Below are 17,442 nucleotides of genomic sequence, written 5' to 3' on the forward strand. Positions count from 1 at the left end.
TGATATGAACATTATTTACAAAATAAACAAATAAAATATTAAATTTTGTCTGAGAACTTATTTTCACATGGCATCTCAAATACAATTCCGTGGGCGAGACATGAGTGAGTAGTCACTATACCTTATACTACTGTAGACCAGGTGCGGGCAACCTTTGGCGACCCGTGTGCCTGATTCACACACTTACTGAAGTTTGCGGGCCACCTCGTCAAGTGATGAGACACCAGTAATCTCAGCACCTGAAGTCAAAACTATAGCGTCCCTGACGTTAATAGTCATGGGGTAACGCATCGATACGAATTACAGCCCTTTTCCAACATGCCACACCAACAAGTTGTGCCTCAAAACACACGTCTCCAACAGTACACATGCATTTTATGGTCACCCCATTTCAAATATTTACATTTATTTACCCCTCATGAACATCGTTTCTTTACTAAAGGCGTTTTGCAATAGCTGCCCTAAAAACTTCTCTCTCTCTCTCTCTCTCTCTCTCTCTCTCTCTCTCTCTCACGAATTTCTACCACGGACCAGACTGAAACCAATCACAGGTCAGGCTGATAATAGCCAAACCCTGCTTTATACTACACTAGTTCACTTATATTCAATAGAGGAAATTTTACGTATAGTAGTAGCAGGGTAACACGGGTGCTGATGCGTTTTGTTAGTGTGGGTTGCATATATTCAGGGGCAAACTTGATTATGACCCCCTCGTCTCCCATTAACCTATTGTTCTAATAATTGATCTATGATCCCCTGGGGATAATCAGTTCTTCCAACCTCCTCCTCCTCCCCATCCATCCCCTCTGGGAAATCCCCAACCCTTCTCCCCTCCCTCTACTAACACACACACTTTTGATATCAAATTAATTGACTAGTTAATTAAATGCTTACTTAATTAAATCGAGCAATTAACACATCCTTCTCTGGGAAATCCCCCAGCTGAGCCCTGCAATCCCCCACTCTCCCTCCCATCTGGTGATTGGCAGGAAAAGGACAAAGGACTCAGTCTCTGATCGAGAGGAAGGATCTCATGATACAAAATTGAAGTCAATGTCAATTACATAACAGAGGATATACTGTTAATTTATGAAATTCAGTTTTCAGGGATTGAATGTCTCTATCTGGCGGAAAAAGCTCACCACAAACTACTACAAGTCCTAATTACGTATTTACGCTGCTGCAGATGGCATTTCTGAAGAAGAGAAAGTTGTTGACATCAAGTATCGATTTGTCAGGAATTCATTTCTGAAAGTATTTGTATCGAGTATAGCAATGTATGCAAGTGAAACATGATGATAAACAGTTTAGACTAGAGGAGAATTGAAGCTTTCGGAATGTGGTGCTACAGAAGAATGCTGAAGAGTAGATGGGTAGATCAAAACTAATGAGGAGGTACTGAATAGAATTGGGAAAAGAAATTTGTGGCAGAACCTGACTAGAAGAAGGGATCAGTTGGTAGGTCGTAGAGGAAGACCAAGAGACGAATACAGAAGATTCAGAAGAATAGAGGCTGCTGTACTTACTTGGAGATGAGGAGGCTTGCACAAGACAGCTTAGCATGAAGAGCTGCGCCAAACCAGTCTACAGAGTAAAGTCAACAACAGAAGACTAAAAAATCACAAAACATCCGCTTATAGACTTTAATGTGTAATGACATATACACTGACTGAAATATCAAGTATTACACATTGAAAGAACCAGATCTCATATCCTGGTATTTTCAGGCCTATAAGATGCTTTCATTAAAACTTCATCCTTAAACGAGATAATTTTCAATACGGAAAAATGTCATTCCTACTGATAAACAGTGGTGTCACTGCATGTTGTGTATTCGGTGCGGCCAATGTTAGCAGAAATTTTCAGATGGAGATTTCTACACAGTAAGCCCAGAGGTTTTGTACATCCAGATTTTCGCCAGCTTTAAGAGGAATATCTAATCAGCAGCTTCACGGACATGCAACAATCAATGTTCTGACTGGCACAAACAGTTGGCTACAATACACAGACTGCTCAACGAATGGTGTCGAAACAGGCTCAGGATAACAGCGTGTGTAGGCACGTATCCTTCCAGGACAACACCACGAGGTAATCATACTATTATTCCACTGGATCTGACGAGCGGCAACAGCTGAAATGTAAACAGAGGTTGCAGGCAGAATTAGGGACATTAGAGGTGTCTGCTCCGTAAGATATACCTGATAAACCAGAAAGCGCTCAGTCTATAATTCTATGGGCGCGACGGTTATTTGATGAAAAGTTTCAGTGTGTAGGCAGAATCAAGGTCCGAAGTCCCACGGCAATCAGAAATCTATGAGTAGGAGGTTAGTGGATGGAGGTCATAGCTGTGCGGCGACAGAGAAATTGGGAATTTGGATCTGACAGAAAGCGTGTCCGGATGGGCAAGGTGGTCAAGGCAACTGTTCTAAAGAAGTCCGGAATCCGGTTTCGCGTCCTCGTCCGGCACAAACTTTCAACTCTCGTTGCTGCATTACCGCAATGCCCTGTGCGGCTGGGAGATTCATGTACAAGCAGAATATTACTATGAACCACAAGCAACGAAAAACTGGAAGCTGGCTTAGGATTCTGATTTCCCATATGTTCATTACGACTGACAGCATACTACAGACAGATTTGCATGATGCAGAGCCATAGTCAGCTGGGACTTAGAGGTATTCTGAGGTGCTCAGCGATGAGTCTTACTTCTTTCTGTAGTGGTCATACATATGTCAACGTGTCCCTAGACGACCTAGCAAAAGTGTCAAAACGCGATGCTTATCGAGATCCATACCTCTCTTGTGTATTATTCTGTGGGGAGCGATATGATATGAAAACAGGACTGATTTCGTAATTGTTGAAGGGATGTTGAATGCTCATGTAGACGTGACAAGAATGTTAAATTCTGCTCTCAAGCTTTTCATGACCATGATAACAAATGAAATATTCCAGCAAGACCCTTCACTGCAGGACGTGCCTCATCAGCCTGCTCAGTGCCTTGATTTGTCACTCACAAAGCATGTCTGGAATGCAATGGGACGTATAGTTTCACACTGGCCTCTAGCCAACAATTTTCATGAACTGACATAGTATGAATTTCAGATACGGCAAGCAATTCATCATGATACTATCAGGAGGGTGACTGCTTCCATGCCGCAACGAATAGTAGAAGTGAATTCTTCGTTGCTAGGGTCACATCTCATGCTGATTTTGATCTTGAATGAATGTTTTATCGGTCCAGGCATGATAGCACTAATATGAACAAAAAATCTACGCACCAAAATACACTAATTCAGAGGGTTACAACACGACTTCTATTGATCGTAGAGAAAAGGGGTCAATAGTTTCGGATAGCCCTTGGCCCGCGACTATTTGGATACCTATCGAAACAACGGACATACAGTAGCTATCCAACTGTACAGGTTCAAAATTTAAACATTATTCTCTTCATCCAGCCCAGGGAGATTAAGCAAATCATTTGGTTCTTTTACATTAGGTATGGTCTAGGGTGCAGCTTACGTACCCTATAAAAGCACTATTTGTTCATGGGCCACTGTAGAGAAAACCCCGGAAAACCATGATTTTTGGATACATACAGTGCCAATTGTGGGGATGGCCACATCTATAATTTTTATTCATGGCAGATTTTCGAAATTTTTACCATGTGTTCTTAAGATGATATTTAGAACCTTGAAACTTTATCGTGATCATGATCTGTCACCCAGGTTCAAGGCCCCGTCTCCAGGGTTCTGAGATCACCAAAGGATGTTTGTCAGCATTTTTTCATCAATAAAACTTTGACGCATTGTCTCAATATGAGACGATCGTTGCGTGAAGTTTCCATCAAATGCCACTCTTTTGTCATCGTTCTTCTAACAGGTGTTCATATATTCACAGAGTGGTACTACAGTGACAAAACATGGGCTAAAAAGTGTCTTAATATGCCTGAAAAAAATTTAAAATGACTGCCAGAAATTTTCTAAAACTAGGACAGCAAATTCAGTAAAATATACCGAATAACATTTTTACCGTTTTAGGATAGAAATCATAAGCGGCGCGTTTCTGACGAACTGTGATCGATGAGCAAAGTACCAAGAAAAAATGTAAGGCAAACGATTTTGAATTAACCTTATATTATCTGTACTAATTTGCTGTTGATCTGTGTCAAAGAATGTAAATGTGTTGAAGTACATAAACTTCACTGACGCGCTGATAACCTCGCTATTGAATGCTCTCCATACACCACCAGTAAAATTTTACTGGCCGCAGAAATCGTTTTATAGAAGCAGCGTACCCTGCCTTAACAAGGATAGAAGGCAACTAGGGGAAAATTTTTCCTGTTGGAGCACAAAAAGTATATTTCTGTTTAAAAGACTGACAGCAAAGTGGAGAACAAGCTGCCTCAAACCTCATTCTGCCATCCTAAAAAAGAAAAATAAATAAATAAATAAAATAAAATAAATATTTGGCGTGAACACATTTTAGATTTTGTGTGGTGAAAGAGAGCAGCAGAGACAGTGCCAATGGGAGCAAAAGAAAGAAGAGACAGTAAAAGAATGATTCAAATGGCTCTGGGTACTATGGCACTATGGGACTTATCTTCTGAGGTCATCAGTCCCCTAGACTTTTTTTTTTTTTTCGTCATCAGGCTACTGACTTGTTTGATGCGGCCTGCCACGAATTCCCTTCCTGTGCTAACCTCTTCATCTCAGTGTAGCACTTGCAACTTGCAACCTACGTCCTCAATTATTTGCTTGACGTATTCCAATCTCTGTCTTCGTCTACAGTTTTTGCCCTCTACAGCTCCCTCTAGCACCATGGAAGTCATTCCCTCATGTCTTAGCAGATGTCCTATCATCCTGTCCCTTCCCCTTATCAGTGTTTTCCACATATTCCTTTCCTCTCCGATTCTGCGTAGAACCTCCTCATTCCTTATCTTATCAGTCCACCTCATTTTTTAACATTCGTCTATAGCACCACATCTCAAATGCTTCGATTCTCTTCTGTTCCGGTTTTCCCACAGTCCTTGTTTCACTACCATACAATGCTGTACTCCAGACGTACATCCTCAGAAATGTCTTCCTCAAATTAAGGCCGGTATTTGATATTAGTAGACTTCTCTTGGCCAGAAATGCCTATTTTGCCATAGCGAGTCTGCTTTTGATGTCCTCCTTGCTCCGTCCGTCATTGGTTATTTTACTGCCTAGGTAGCAGAATTCCTTAACTTCACTGACTTCGTGACCATCAATCCTGATGTTAAGTTTCTCGCTGTTCTCATTTCTACTACTTCTCACTACCTTCGTCTTTCTCCGATTTACTTTCAAACCATACTGTGTACTCATTAGACTGTTCATTCCGTTCAGCAGATCATTTAATTCTTCTTCACTTTCACTCAGGATAGCAATGTCATCACCGAATCGTATCATTGATATCCTTTCACCTTATATTTTAATTCCACTCCTGAACCTTTCTTTTATTTCCATCATTGCTTCCTCGATGTACAGATTGAAGAGTAGGGGCGAAAGGCTACAGCCTTGTCTTACACCCTTCTTAATACGAGCACTTCGTTCTTGATCGTCCATTCTTATTATTCCCTCTTGGTTGTTGTACATATTGTACATGACCCGTCTCTCCCTATAGCTTACCCCTACTTTTATCAGAATCTCGAACAGCTTGCACTATTTTATATTGTCGAACGCTTTTTCCAGGTCGACAAATCCTATGAAAGAGTCTTGATTTTTCTTTAGCCTTGCTTCCATTATTAGCCGTAACGTCAGAATTGCCTCTCTCGTCCCATTACTTTTCCTAAAGCCAAACTGATCGTCACCTAGCACATTCTCAATTTTCTTTTCCATTCTTCTGTATATTATTCTTGTAAGCAGCTTCGATGCATGAGCTGTTAAGCTGATTGTGCGATAATTCTCGCACTTGTCAGCCCTTGCCATCTTCGGAATTGTGTGGATGATGCTTTTCCGAAAGTCAGATGGTATATCGCCAGACTCATATATTCTACACACCAACGTGAATAGTCGTTTTGTTGCCAATTCCCCCAATGATTTTAGAAATTCTGATGGAATGTTATCTATCCCTTCTGCCTTATTTGACCGTAAGTCCTCCAAAGCTCTTTCAAATTCCGATTCTAATACTGGATCCCCTATCTCTTCTAAATCGACTCCTGTTTCTTCTTCTCTCACATCAGACAAATCTTCACCCTCATAGAGGCTTTCAATGTATTCTTTCCACCTATCTGCTCTCTCCTCTGCATTTAACAGTGGAATTCCCGTTGCACTCTTAATGTTACCACCGTTGCTTTTAATGTCACCAAAGGTTGTTTTGACTTTCCTGTATGCCGAGTCTGTCCTTCCGACAATTATATCTTTTTCGATGTCTTCACATTTTTCCTGCAGCCATTTCGTCTTAGCTTCCCTGCACTTCCTATTTATTTCATTCCTCAGCGACTTGTATTTCTGTATTGCTGATTTTCCCGGAACATGTTTGTACTTCCTCCTTTCATCAATCAACTGAAGTATTTCTTGTTACCCATGGTTTCTTCGCAGCTACCTTCTTTGTACCTATGTTTTCCATCCCAACTTCTGTGATGGCCCTTTTTAGATATGCCCATTCCTCTTCTACTGCGCTATTCCTTATTGCTGTATCTATAGCTTTAGAGAACTTCAAACGTATCTCGTCATTCCTTAGTACTTCCGTATCCCACTTCTTTGCGTATTGATTCTTCCTGACTAATCTCTTGAACTTCAGCCTACTCTTCATCACCACTATATTGTGATCTGAGTCTATATCTGCTCCTGGGTACGCCTTACAATCCAGTATCTGATTTCGGAATCTCTGTCTGACCATGATGCAATCTAATTGAAATCTTCCCGTATCTCCCGGCCTTTTCCAAGTATACCCCCTCCTGTTGTGATTCTTGAACAGGGTATTCGCTATTACTAGCTGAAACTTGTTACAGAATTCAATTAGTCTTTCTCCTCTTTCATTGCTTGTCCCAAGCCCATACTCTCCTGTAACCTTTCCTTCTACTCCTTCCCCTACAACTGCATTCCAGTCTCTCATGACTATTAGATTTTCGTCCCCCTTTACATACTGCATTACCCTTTCAATATCCTCATACACTTTCTCTATCTATTCATCCTTAGCTTGTGACGTCGGCATGTATACCTGAACTATCGTTGTCGGTGTTGGTCTGCTGTCGATTCTGATTAGAACAACCCGGTCACTGAACTGTTCACAGTAACACACCCTCTGCCCTACCTTCCTATTCATAACGAATCCTACACCTGTTATACCATTTTCTGCTGCTGTTGAAATTACCTGGTACTCATCTGGCCAGAAATCCTTGTCTTCCTTCCACTTCACTTCACTGACCCCTACTATATCTAGATTGAGCCTTTGCATTTCCCTTTTCAGATTTTCTAGTTTCCCTACCACGTTCAAGCTTCTGACATTCCACGCCTGGGGCCGTTAACACCGACATTCGACTGTTGAGGACAGGAAACATATAGCCTGGTGCGACGAGTCTCGTTTCAAATTGTATGGAGCGGATGGACATGTACGGGTATAGAGACAACCTCAAGAATCCATGGACTCTGCACGTCTGCAGGTGACTGTTCAAGCTGGTGGAGGCTCTGCAATGGTGTGAGGCGTGTGCAGCTGGAGTGATATGGGACCATGATCCGTCTAGATAAGACTCTGACAGGTGACATGTTCGTAAGCATCCTGTCTGATCACCTGCATTGATTCATGTCCGTTGTGCATTCCGACGGACTTGGGTGATGCCAGCAGGACAATGCGACTCCCCACATGTCCAGAATTGCTACAAAGTGGCTCCGGGAACACTCTTCTGAGTTTAAACATTTCCACTGGCCACCAAACTCCACAGACGTGAACATTATTCAGCATTGCTAGGATGCCTGTTCAGTAGAGATCTCCACCCAATCGTACTCTTTCAGATTTATGGGCAGCCCTACAGGATTCATGGTATCAATTCCCTGGGGCAATTCTTTAGACATTAGTTGAGTCCATGCCTAGTCGTGCTGCGGCACTTCTGCCTGCTCACGGGGGGCCTACACGGTATTACGCAGGAGTGCCAGTTTCTTTGTCTCTTCAGCGTATTTACCTGTTCTTCTGGACGTGTCTGAGATATATTCATAAAGGTGTAGTGTGTGTTTAATTTTTCTATTGTAATGCCAACTGTTGGTTTATGAATTAACCCTTTAGTGACCAAATTATTTCCGGAAGTTGTAGACTTTTTATGAACATTTTATTGGGCTAAGAAACTGTTCATGAAATCATAGTTTAAATCTTGAAAGTGAGAGTTTAGCCTACGAGTATAAAAAAAATTAGTGAGAACTATTGTTCCCACCGAACTCTGGAGTAACTTCACTTACTAATTTAAAAAAATATATTTCCTTCATTTTTTAGTACAAAAACATGTTAAACATTACATTTATATTTGTATTAGTTCATACTGTCCTTTGAGTTCACTAAGGTGATGTACTATGGAACTTAAAGAAGCATGGTGCTACACACAAAGGTACACGACAGTTGCTACACATTATCTTTGTTCTTTTTTCTTTGTTCTTGGTGCTACATTGGCGGCATCTTCTGTTTGTTGTACCTTTTGTAGGGAAATGAGTTCCAACTTTCTTCAGACAAACTTCATCTGGTACTCGAGACACAACTCTTTTTGGTGTTTGAAAATGAACAGGCCTTCCTCTTCTCTTACGACTTGAGAAGTCAGAGATAAGCTGCCTTGCCAAGAACGATCTAAATGTTAGCTGGTCTGCTTCTGTCTTCTGTAGCTTCCAAATAACGTAGGAATTGACAACTGCCAAATCCACAAGAAAGAAAAACAGTTTGTGCCACCACTTCCATGAATGACGGCCTACAGCATACCGTTCACACAGCTGATCACAACTATCCACGCCTCCCATTATTTTATTACACTCTGCCACGGCCAATGGGCAGAATACTTCACTTCTGCTTCCACTAACTCACCTTGTAATATTTATGTAATTTTCAGTCAAATCCAGCAAATATACACGAATACTGTCTCCCTCATAAATATAAAAGTAGATAAATACAACACAAGTCACTTCACACGCAAAGGGAAAGTACACTATCCAAAATACGGTGTAGCGGTCGAAACAGTGGCTAGTTTTCACGCGGGAACTGCGCTTCTGCATTGATTGACTCACAAGGTAGAAATACAACAGCTTTCACCTAACTGTTAACAATCCACACATAGTTAGCACACTCTAACAGAGATGGTAGCACAAGTTATAAGTGGGAAGATGGATTACCACTGAACTTACAGCGAAAACAAGTAAGTTGGAACTATAGTTCCCACTGGTCACTAAAGGGTTAAATATATTCGCCAATGTCGCTGAGATTTCGCAAAAATATGGCACGGTAACGAATTTTTTATCCTTTCCTATATTTCTGTTTTCCAGCTGTGGACAAAGCAATTCACCATACTTAACTATTTCCACTGTGTACTGCTACTTTAAGAGCCAACTGCCAAACGATGAATGCTTGCTTGACTCTCTATGCTCGTAGCTGTGAATAACATCACTCACATTTGCGTGTTGTACAATCACGAGAAATTTTTGCTGTTTTGTTGTGATGCCTTCGCTGCAAGTTGGTACTAGTGTTACAGGCTGGCACGACAAACCCGACGGTCCAGCTGAAAGTGGCCGTGGTCGACGGTGGGACGACCAGGGCGAGAGCGCGCAGTGGCAAGGGAAACCGCACCAGTGCGCAGGCGCGGGTTCGGGCGGGCACCATCATGGTACTACCAGCTCCCACCGACGTCGTATCAGAGTGAGTCACGCTTCTTCCTCGCCATGACTCCTCTTCCATTTACAGGGTATCCAATAAAGGACTCCCTGATTTTTTAAAATTAAATTAACAGCACCGCAGCCCAAACAGTGACTGTATGAGAGGGCAGAGGGTCCGCCTCACGCAAATGGGATTTTCGTAACTCAAGAATTGCCAGTTTTTTGCCGGCCGGAGTGCCCGAGCGGTTCTCGGCGCTACAGTCTGGAACCGCGCGACCGCTACGGTCGCAGGTTCGAATCCTGCCTCGGGCATGGATGTGTGTGATGTCCTTAGGTTAATTAGGTTTAAGTAGTTATAAGTTCTAGGGGACTGAGGACCTACATCTATATCTACATTTATACTCCGCAAGCCAACCAACGGTGTGTGGCGGAGGGCACTTTACGTGCCACTGTCATTACCTCCCTTTTCTGTTCCGGTCGCGTATGGTTCGCGGGAAGAACGACTGTCGGAAAGCCTCCGTGCGCGCTCGAATCTCTCTAATTTTACTTTCGTTATCTCCTCGGGAAGTATAAGTAGGGGGAAGCAATATATTCGATACCTCATCCAGAAAAGCACCCTCTCGAAACCTAGCGAGCAAGCTACACCGCTATGCAGAGCGCCTCTCTTGCAGAGTCTGCCACTTGAGTTTGCTAAACATCTCCGTAACGCTATCACGGTTACCAAATAACCCTGTGACGAAACGCACCGCTCTTCTTTGGATCTTCTCTATCTCCTCCGTCAACCCGATCTGGTACGGATTCCACACTGATGAGCAATACTCAAGTATAGGTCGAACGAGTGTTTTGTAAGCCACCTCCTTTGTTGATGGACTACATTTTCTAAGGACTCTCCCAATGAATCTCAACCTGGTACCCGCCTTACCAAAAATTAATTTTATATGATCATTCCACTTCAAATCGTTCCGTACGCATACTCCCAGATATGTTACAGAAGTAACTGCTACCAGTGTTTGTTCCGCTATCATATAAGCATACAATAAAGGATCCTTCTTTCTATGTATTCGCAATGCATTACATTTGTCTATGTTAAGGGTCAGTTGCCACTCCCTGCACCAAGTGCCTATCTGCTGCAGATCTTCCTGCATTTCGCTACAATTTTCTAATGCTGCAACTTCTCTGTATACTACAGCATCATCCGCGAAAAGCCGCATGGAACTTCCGACACTGTCTACTAGGTCGTTTATATATATTGTGAAAAGCAATGGTCCCATAACACTCCCCTATGGCACGCCAGAGGCTACTTTAACGTCTGTAGACGTCTCTCCATTGGTAACAACTTGCTGTATTCTGTTTGCTAAAAACTCTTCAATCCAGCCACACAGCTGGTCTTATATTCCGTAGGTTCTTACTTTGTTTATCAGGCGACAGTGCGAAACTGTATCGAAGGCCTTGCGGAAGTTAAAGAAAATGGCATCTACCTGGGAGCTTGTATCTAATAATTTCTGGGTCTCGTGAACAAATAAAGCGAGTTGGGTCTCACACAATCGCTGTTTCCGCAATCCATGTTGACTCCTACAGAGTAGATTCTGGGTTTCCAAAAACGACATGATACGCGAGCAAACAACATGTTCTAAAATTCTACAACAGATCGACGTCAGAGATATAGTTTTGCGCATCTGCTCGACGGCCCTTCTTGAAGACTGGGACTACCTGTGCTCTTTTCCAATCATTTGGAACCTTCCGTTCCTCTAGGGACTTGCGGTACACGGCTGTTAGAAGGGGGGCAAGTTCTTTCGCGTACTCTGTGTAGAATCGAAATGGTATCCCGTCAGGTCCAGTGGACTTTCCTCTGTTGAGTGATTCCAGTTGCTTTTCTATTCCTTGGACACTTATTTCGATGTCAGCCATTTTTTCGTTCGTGCGAGGATTTAGAGAAGGAACTGCAGTGCGGTCTTCCTCTGTGAAACGGCTTTGGAAAAAGAAGTTAAGTCCCATAGTGCTCAGAGACATTTGAACAATTGCCAGTTTTGTTTATTCAATAATCTCTTCAGTTGGAAGTGTGCTCCATCTGTGAACCAGATACAAACAAAATCGAATGCTTCATTACCAAGAATTGTGAAAATCTGGCTCGCCAAGTCACATCTTAGGTGCGGTCCACACTAAGTCGATACACGACGCGATTAGACACGTTACAATGAAGGTCGCGCGATTCGACGCTCACACGACAAGCAACGAGAGAACACGAATCACGTTTCAGTTTCAGTCGCAATCATAAGCTCTTTTGAAGATGACGTTACTGTACTTTACCATTATTTAAACCTTACAAATTGGAAACGAAGAGGAAGTATTAGGTGTACCTGTACGATGCTGTAAATGTCATAGTTCGGCTCTGATTTATCGTTAGCTCTCTCAGCACTAACACAATTCCTACGAATTCAACAGGATGAGTCCAGTTTCCACTTTTTCCATCAACTAGTGTCCGCTATGATGAAGTCCTCCCGGGTTACCAGCAGAGTTAAGGCATCGTTCTGCGGCAACGTTTCGACAAGTTTCCTGCTCGTTATCTTCAGATGACAACTTCGCCTGGAGTTGAAGAGTAGGAAACTCGTCGAAACGTTGCCGCAGAACGACTCGGCTGACAACCCGAGAGGGCTCCATCATCTAAATTCGCCGACAAAGCCTGTATTCTCCTTTAGTACCAGCTGCTCTTAAAAAGCAAGTTAGAAACTGTTGATTCGATACTTCTCCTGCTGAGAATCTTCTCGTTACAATAAGGTAATTTGGTGGAATTGTTAGAATGACGATAAAAAATCTGCCATGAAAAGTTTTTATTTAGGCTGTCTAGTACGGTACTTTCGTCAGTGTAGTACATCTGTAGATTAAGAAACCTAGGGTAGTATTTCTACAACTGTTAAATTTCGCAAATAGTATACGATTCAGCTTGAGCGATGTTTAGAAAAACGTTGCCGGATTTGAAGTGACATTAGTCACCATCAGTGGTGTAACAGAGGGTATGAAGTCTGCGTAGGGCTAGAAAATGTGTCAAAGATGATAAACGACCCGGTGAGTGCTGCTCGCCTTCGTCCTGGTTGTCACTCGGGAGTAATAAGAATTACACTTTCAAATATCTTTTACGTCTGTTACAGTTTGCTGAAATCGGGGAACAATAACAGCAGATAAAATTTGTAACTGATGATGAACTATAGTTTCAAATACTGAAATTTACTCCCGAACTTAAAACTTGGCTATAATAGGTACCAATGAACGACCCACAGCGGCATATGAAAATTTGTGCGTGACTGCGACTCATCGCGAAACTGAACACTGTGCATTGTTGCCATAATGCGGTATTCCAACCTGTGATATTTCAGTACCAGAAACGTATGCTGTTCTATAACGTACATCATTTCAGCGCTTGAGCTCCTTCCACGTTTCGGTGGTCGAACTGATCGTCCAGTTCTTCGGGGTACTATTGATTGACATTACGTTTTGCGATTACAGCGCCATCTGTTGGCAGCTTTCGTAACTACTACTTCCGAACTTTCGTATAAAATTCTTATAGCTTTCACAATAACCGCACCATTCGTTACATTCTTCTGTCGATCTTTGTTTTCATATTATTTCGTGTTAAAATCAGTAAGTCCTTTGTTGGACACCCTTCACAAGTGAAAAACTCACTCCTAGCTGGACAGTGGCCACATAGCCTTCCCAAGGTTTGCTATAGCAGTTTGAACTGTTGCGGTGGCTCGTGGCAAGGCCTCGGTGTTCTGCTACCAACCCCGTTCCCCTCCGCATCTATCACCGGTCTCTGTACTGAGAAAAACACAACGGTATCAGCATATGACACACTGTTGACATGAAACTCCAGATAAAGATTTAGTCAGTTCCAGGAGACATCACGCTAACACCTTTTAACATGGCCTATAGCATGGCCTTAGTACATGTCCACAAGCTTCTTCCGCTAAAATCAGCTGACTCCTCTCACTGGTGATTAGATCAGATAGATTTATCAAATAGGGGTTGTTGTTTCCCCCATTTCTCTCGGCCTTTCAGATGGGCAGATCTATTTTCTATGGGAGTAAGTTCATGTGACTTAGCGGTCAAGTGGAGGTGCTATTGGGTGGACAGTGTCCATCAAACGAGAAACGTAGGTGGGCAGCATGCATGTTGACATCTTGGAAACGACGGTGTCTACAGCAGACTCATCTCAAAGCTGTCGATTAAAGACAAACATTTGGTCACCGAGAAGGGTGAAATACTGGTCCATGTTCACGATACTCTAAAAGCGTGGGCCTAAATCATGGTACGAGAACCACCTCTAATACATCAGAGCAACTTATTTGGTCTAAACCACACCCTCCATACAAACACTTAATTGGGCCATTTGTATGCTCCACGCCCTTTATTATTTGAAAAGACAAAATCATGACGCGTTAGGTCAGACTACTCGCTTCCAGTCAGCTTCTTTGCAGTTTCACTGGTGGTTGTCCTACTCAAGACGTGCAATAGTGCGCCGCTCTGAGGAATGGCCTATTGCAACCTTGCAATGTTCATTGCAAGTAGTTTGCACTGTGTCACTTTGATGAGCAAGAATAATTAAGTACGTTTAATTAGACTGTCACTTTTTGGTAGACGTTTGATGTACCTATTAACGTTACTCTACAGTTGTCTAGTCCCTGTTCGCTATCGTACCTGAATATATGTTCTACAGTTCCCGAGAGATACTGTACAAATAGTTTTACCGTAGCTAACTTAATATTTTATAGCATAGATTACTTAGTTCTTAATGGAATGCTCATACGTACACGTGAATTTCAAGTAATAGTACTCGGAAGTAATAACTATTAAGTATTTGGTTACGCAAATGCGGTAAAGCTAAACATCTTTTAACAATATTGTTTCTAGCCTATTGGACTTCATTTCATAGTGTGCCTTTAAAGTTTATTGCACCGCGCGAATGATATGTCGCAGACTTGTACCAATGTATTACAGAAAAATCTATTCACACTAATGCTATTCAAAATTAATATGGGAATTGGTGTTAAGAATAAAACCTTGCACTCACCGCCGCGCGGTCTAAGGCGCTGCAGTCATGGACTGTGCGGCTGGTCCCGGCGGAGGTTCGAGTCCTCCCTCGGGCATGTGTGTGTGTGTTTGTCCTTAGGATAATTTAGGTTAAGTAGTGTGTCAGCTTAGGGACTGATGACCTTAGCAGTTTAAGTTCCATAAGATTTCACACACATTTGAACTTTTTTTGATCTTACCAATGTCACGCCAACTTCAGTAGCAAAAATTACTTATGTAAAACCGTTTATTAATAAAAATTGTGTACAGCGAAAAGCATGCTTTTCTGTTTTGTAAGTTTATCACAGAATTGCGGAGGTCATCGGCCCCTGCGCACGCGCACGCGCACGCGCACGCGCAAAATACACTCCTGGAAATTGAAATAAGAACACCGTGAATTCATTGTCCCAGGAAGGGGAAACTTTATTGACACATTCCTGGGGTCAGATACATCACATGATCACACTGACAGAACCACAGGCACATAGACACAGGCAACAGAGCATGCACAATGTCGGCACTAGTACAGTGTATATCCACCTTCCGCAGCAATGCAGGCTGCTATTCTCCCATGGAGACGATCGTAGAGATGCTGGATGTAGTCCTGTGGAACGGCTTGCCATGCCATTTCCACCTGGCGCCTCAGTTGGACCAGCGTTCGTGCTGGACGTGCAGACCGCGTGAGACGACGCTTCATCCAGTCCCAAACATGCTCAATGGGGGACAGATCCGGAGATCTTGCTGGCCAGGGTAGTTGACTTACACCTTCTAGAGCACGTTGGGTGGCACGGGATACATGCGGACGTGCATTGTCCTGTTGGAACAGCAAGTTCCCTTGCCAGTCTAGGAATGGTAGAACGATGGGTTCGATGACGGTTTGGATGTACCGTGCACTATTCAGTGTCCCCTCGACGATCACCAGTGGTGTACGGCCAGTGTAGGAGATCACTCCCCACACCATGATGCCGGGTGTTGGCCCTGTGTGCCTCGGTCGTATGCAGTCCTGATTGTGGCGCTCACCTGCACGGCGCCAAACACGCATACGACCATCATTGGCACCAAGGCAGAAGCGACTCTCATCGCTGAAGACGACACGTCTCCATTCGTCCCTCCATTCACGCCTGTCGCGACACCACTGGAGGCGGGCTGCACGATGTTGGGGCGTGAGCGGAAGACGGCCTAACGGTGTGCGGGACCGTAGCCCAGCTTCATGGAGACGGTTGCGAATGGTCCTCGCCGATACCCCAGGAGCAACAGTGTCCCTAATTTGCTGGGAAGTGGCGGTGCGGTCCCCTACGGCACTGCGTAGGATCCTACGGTCTTGGTGTGCATCCGTGCGTTGCTGCGGTCCGGTCCCAGGTCGACGGGCACGTGCACCTTCCGCCGACCACTGGCGACAACATCGATGTACTGTGGAGACCTCACGCCCCACGTGTTGAGCAATTCGGCGGTACATCCATCCGGCCTCCCGCATGCCCACTATACGCCCTCGCTCAAAGTCCGTCAACTGCACATACGGTTCACGTCCACGCTGTCGCGGCATGCTACCAGTGTTAAAGACTGCGATGGAGCTCCGTATGCCACGGCAAACTGGCTGACACTGGCGGCGGCGGTGCACAAATGCTGCGCAGCTAGCGCCATTCGACGGCCAACACCGCGGTTCCTGGTGTGTCCACTGTGCCGTGCGTGTGATCATTGCTTGTACAGCCCTCTCGCAGTGTCCGGAGCAAGTATGGTGGGTCTGACACACCGGTGTCAATGTGTTCTTTTTTCCATTTCCAGGAGTGTATCATTCATCTTTCACATCTGTCATCTTTTTAAAAATAAAAGTATTCCAAGAAAAATCTTTCGTTCTACAGTTTAGTCAGATGCTAAAGTCGATCATAATGTGAGTGGGAGGACAGCAAATGGCAACGAGGGAGGTAGCGGCACAAGCTAATGTCTGATTGCACTCAGGGGTAATGGTCTAAGAAAGGTCGGGAACTACTGAACTAGGTTGTTACCTGGCTATCGAAACAGTAACTAAGCTCACCAGACAAAAAATTAGTGACTCCTAAGGAAATCATAACAAGAATCATTTCATAACGCGTAATCTGAACCGTAGACTTGATAAACGTTTCGGTTCGATAAGTCAACACGGTTGTGCAGGTGTGTCGCACCAAATTGCGGGGACACTGAGCTGTTGTTTTACCTGCTGTTCCAACATGTCTCACAGATTTGTTATGGCCTTAAAGTCAAGGGATTATGAAGATCAGTCGAGATGTAACAGGCGGCGGAGTGTTCAGAACACCATCACATATTCTTTTAGCTCGGTGAACTGTTCTGTCATTACCTTGAAAAAACCGGGGTGTCAATAGTACACTCATCATGCAGATGTTGGTTGAACTGCAGCGCCTGATCATTAGCGATGTTCATTTAAACGTAATGGTTCATGTTAGTGGTCCTATGCGGCTGGCCCCGGCGGAGGTTCGAGTCCTCCCTCGGGCATAGGTGTGTGTGTTTGTCCTTAGGGTAATGTAGGTTAATTAGTGTGTAGCCTTAGGGACTGATGACCTTAGCAGTTAAGTCCCATAAGATGTCA

The 17,442-nt window shown here is 43.6% G+C and overlaps 1 protein-coding gene across 2 annotated transcripts in view; it reads left to right on the top strand.

Annotated features, from left to right (window-relative positions):
- LOC126191448 (venom dipeptidyl peptidase 4-like) overlaps positions 1-17,442 on the top strand; it is a 362,149-nt gene that overhangs the window by 184,182 nt on the left and 160,525 nt on the right. For both annotated transcript variants that reach the window (XM_049932327.1, XM_049932328.1), the window contains exon 8: positions 9,677-9,840. In XM_049932327.1, the coding sequence (XP_049788284.1) occupies positions 9,677-9,840 (164 nt within the window). The remainder of the gene's footprint in view (positions 1-9,676; positions 9,841-17,442) is intronic.

Source organism: Schistocerca cancellata, chromosome 6 (assembly GCF_023864275.1).
Source record: "Schistocerca cancellata isolate TAMUIC-IGC-003103 chromosome 6, iqSchCanc2.1, whole genome shotgun sequence".
Classification (NCBI taxonomy): Eukaryota; Metazoa; Arthropoda; class Insecta; order Orthoptera; family Acrididae; genus Schistocerca; species Schistocerca cancellata.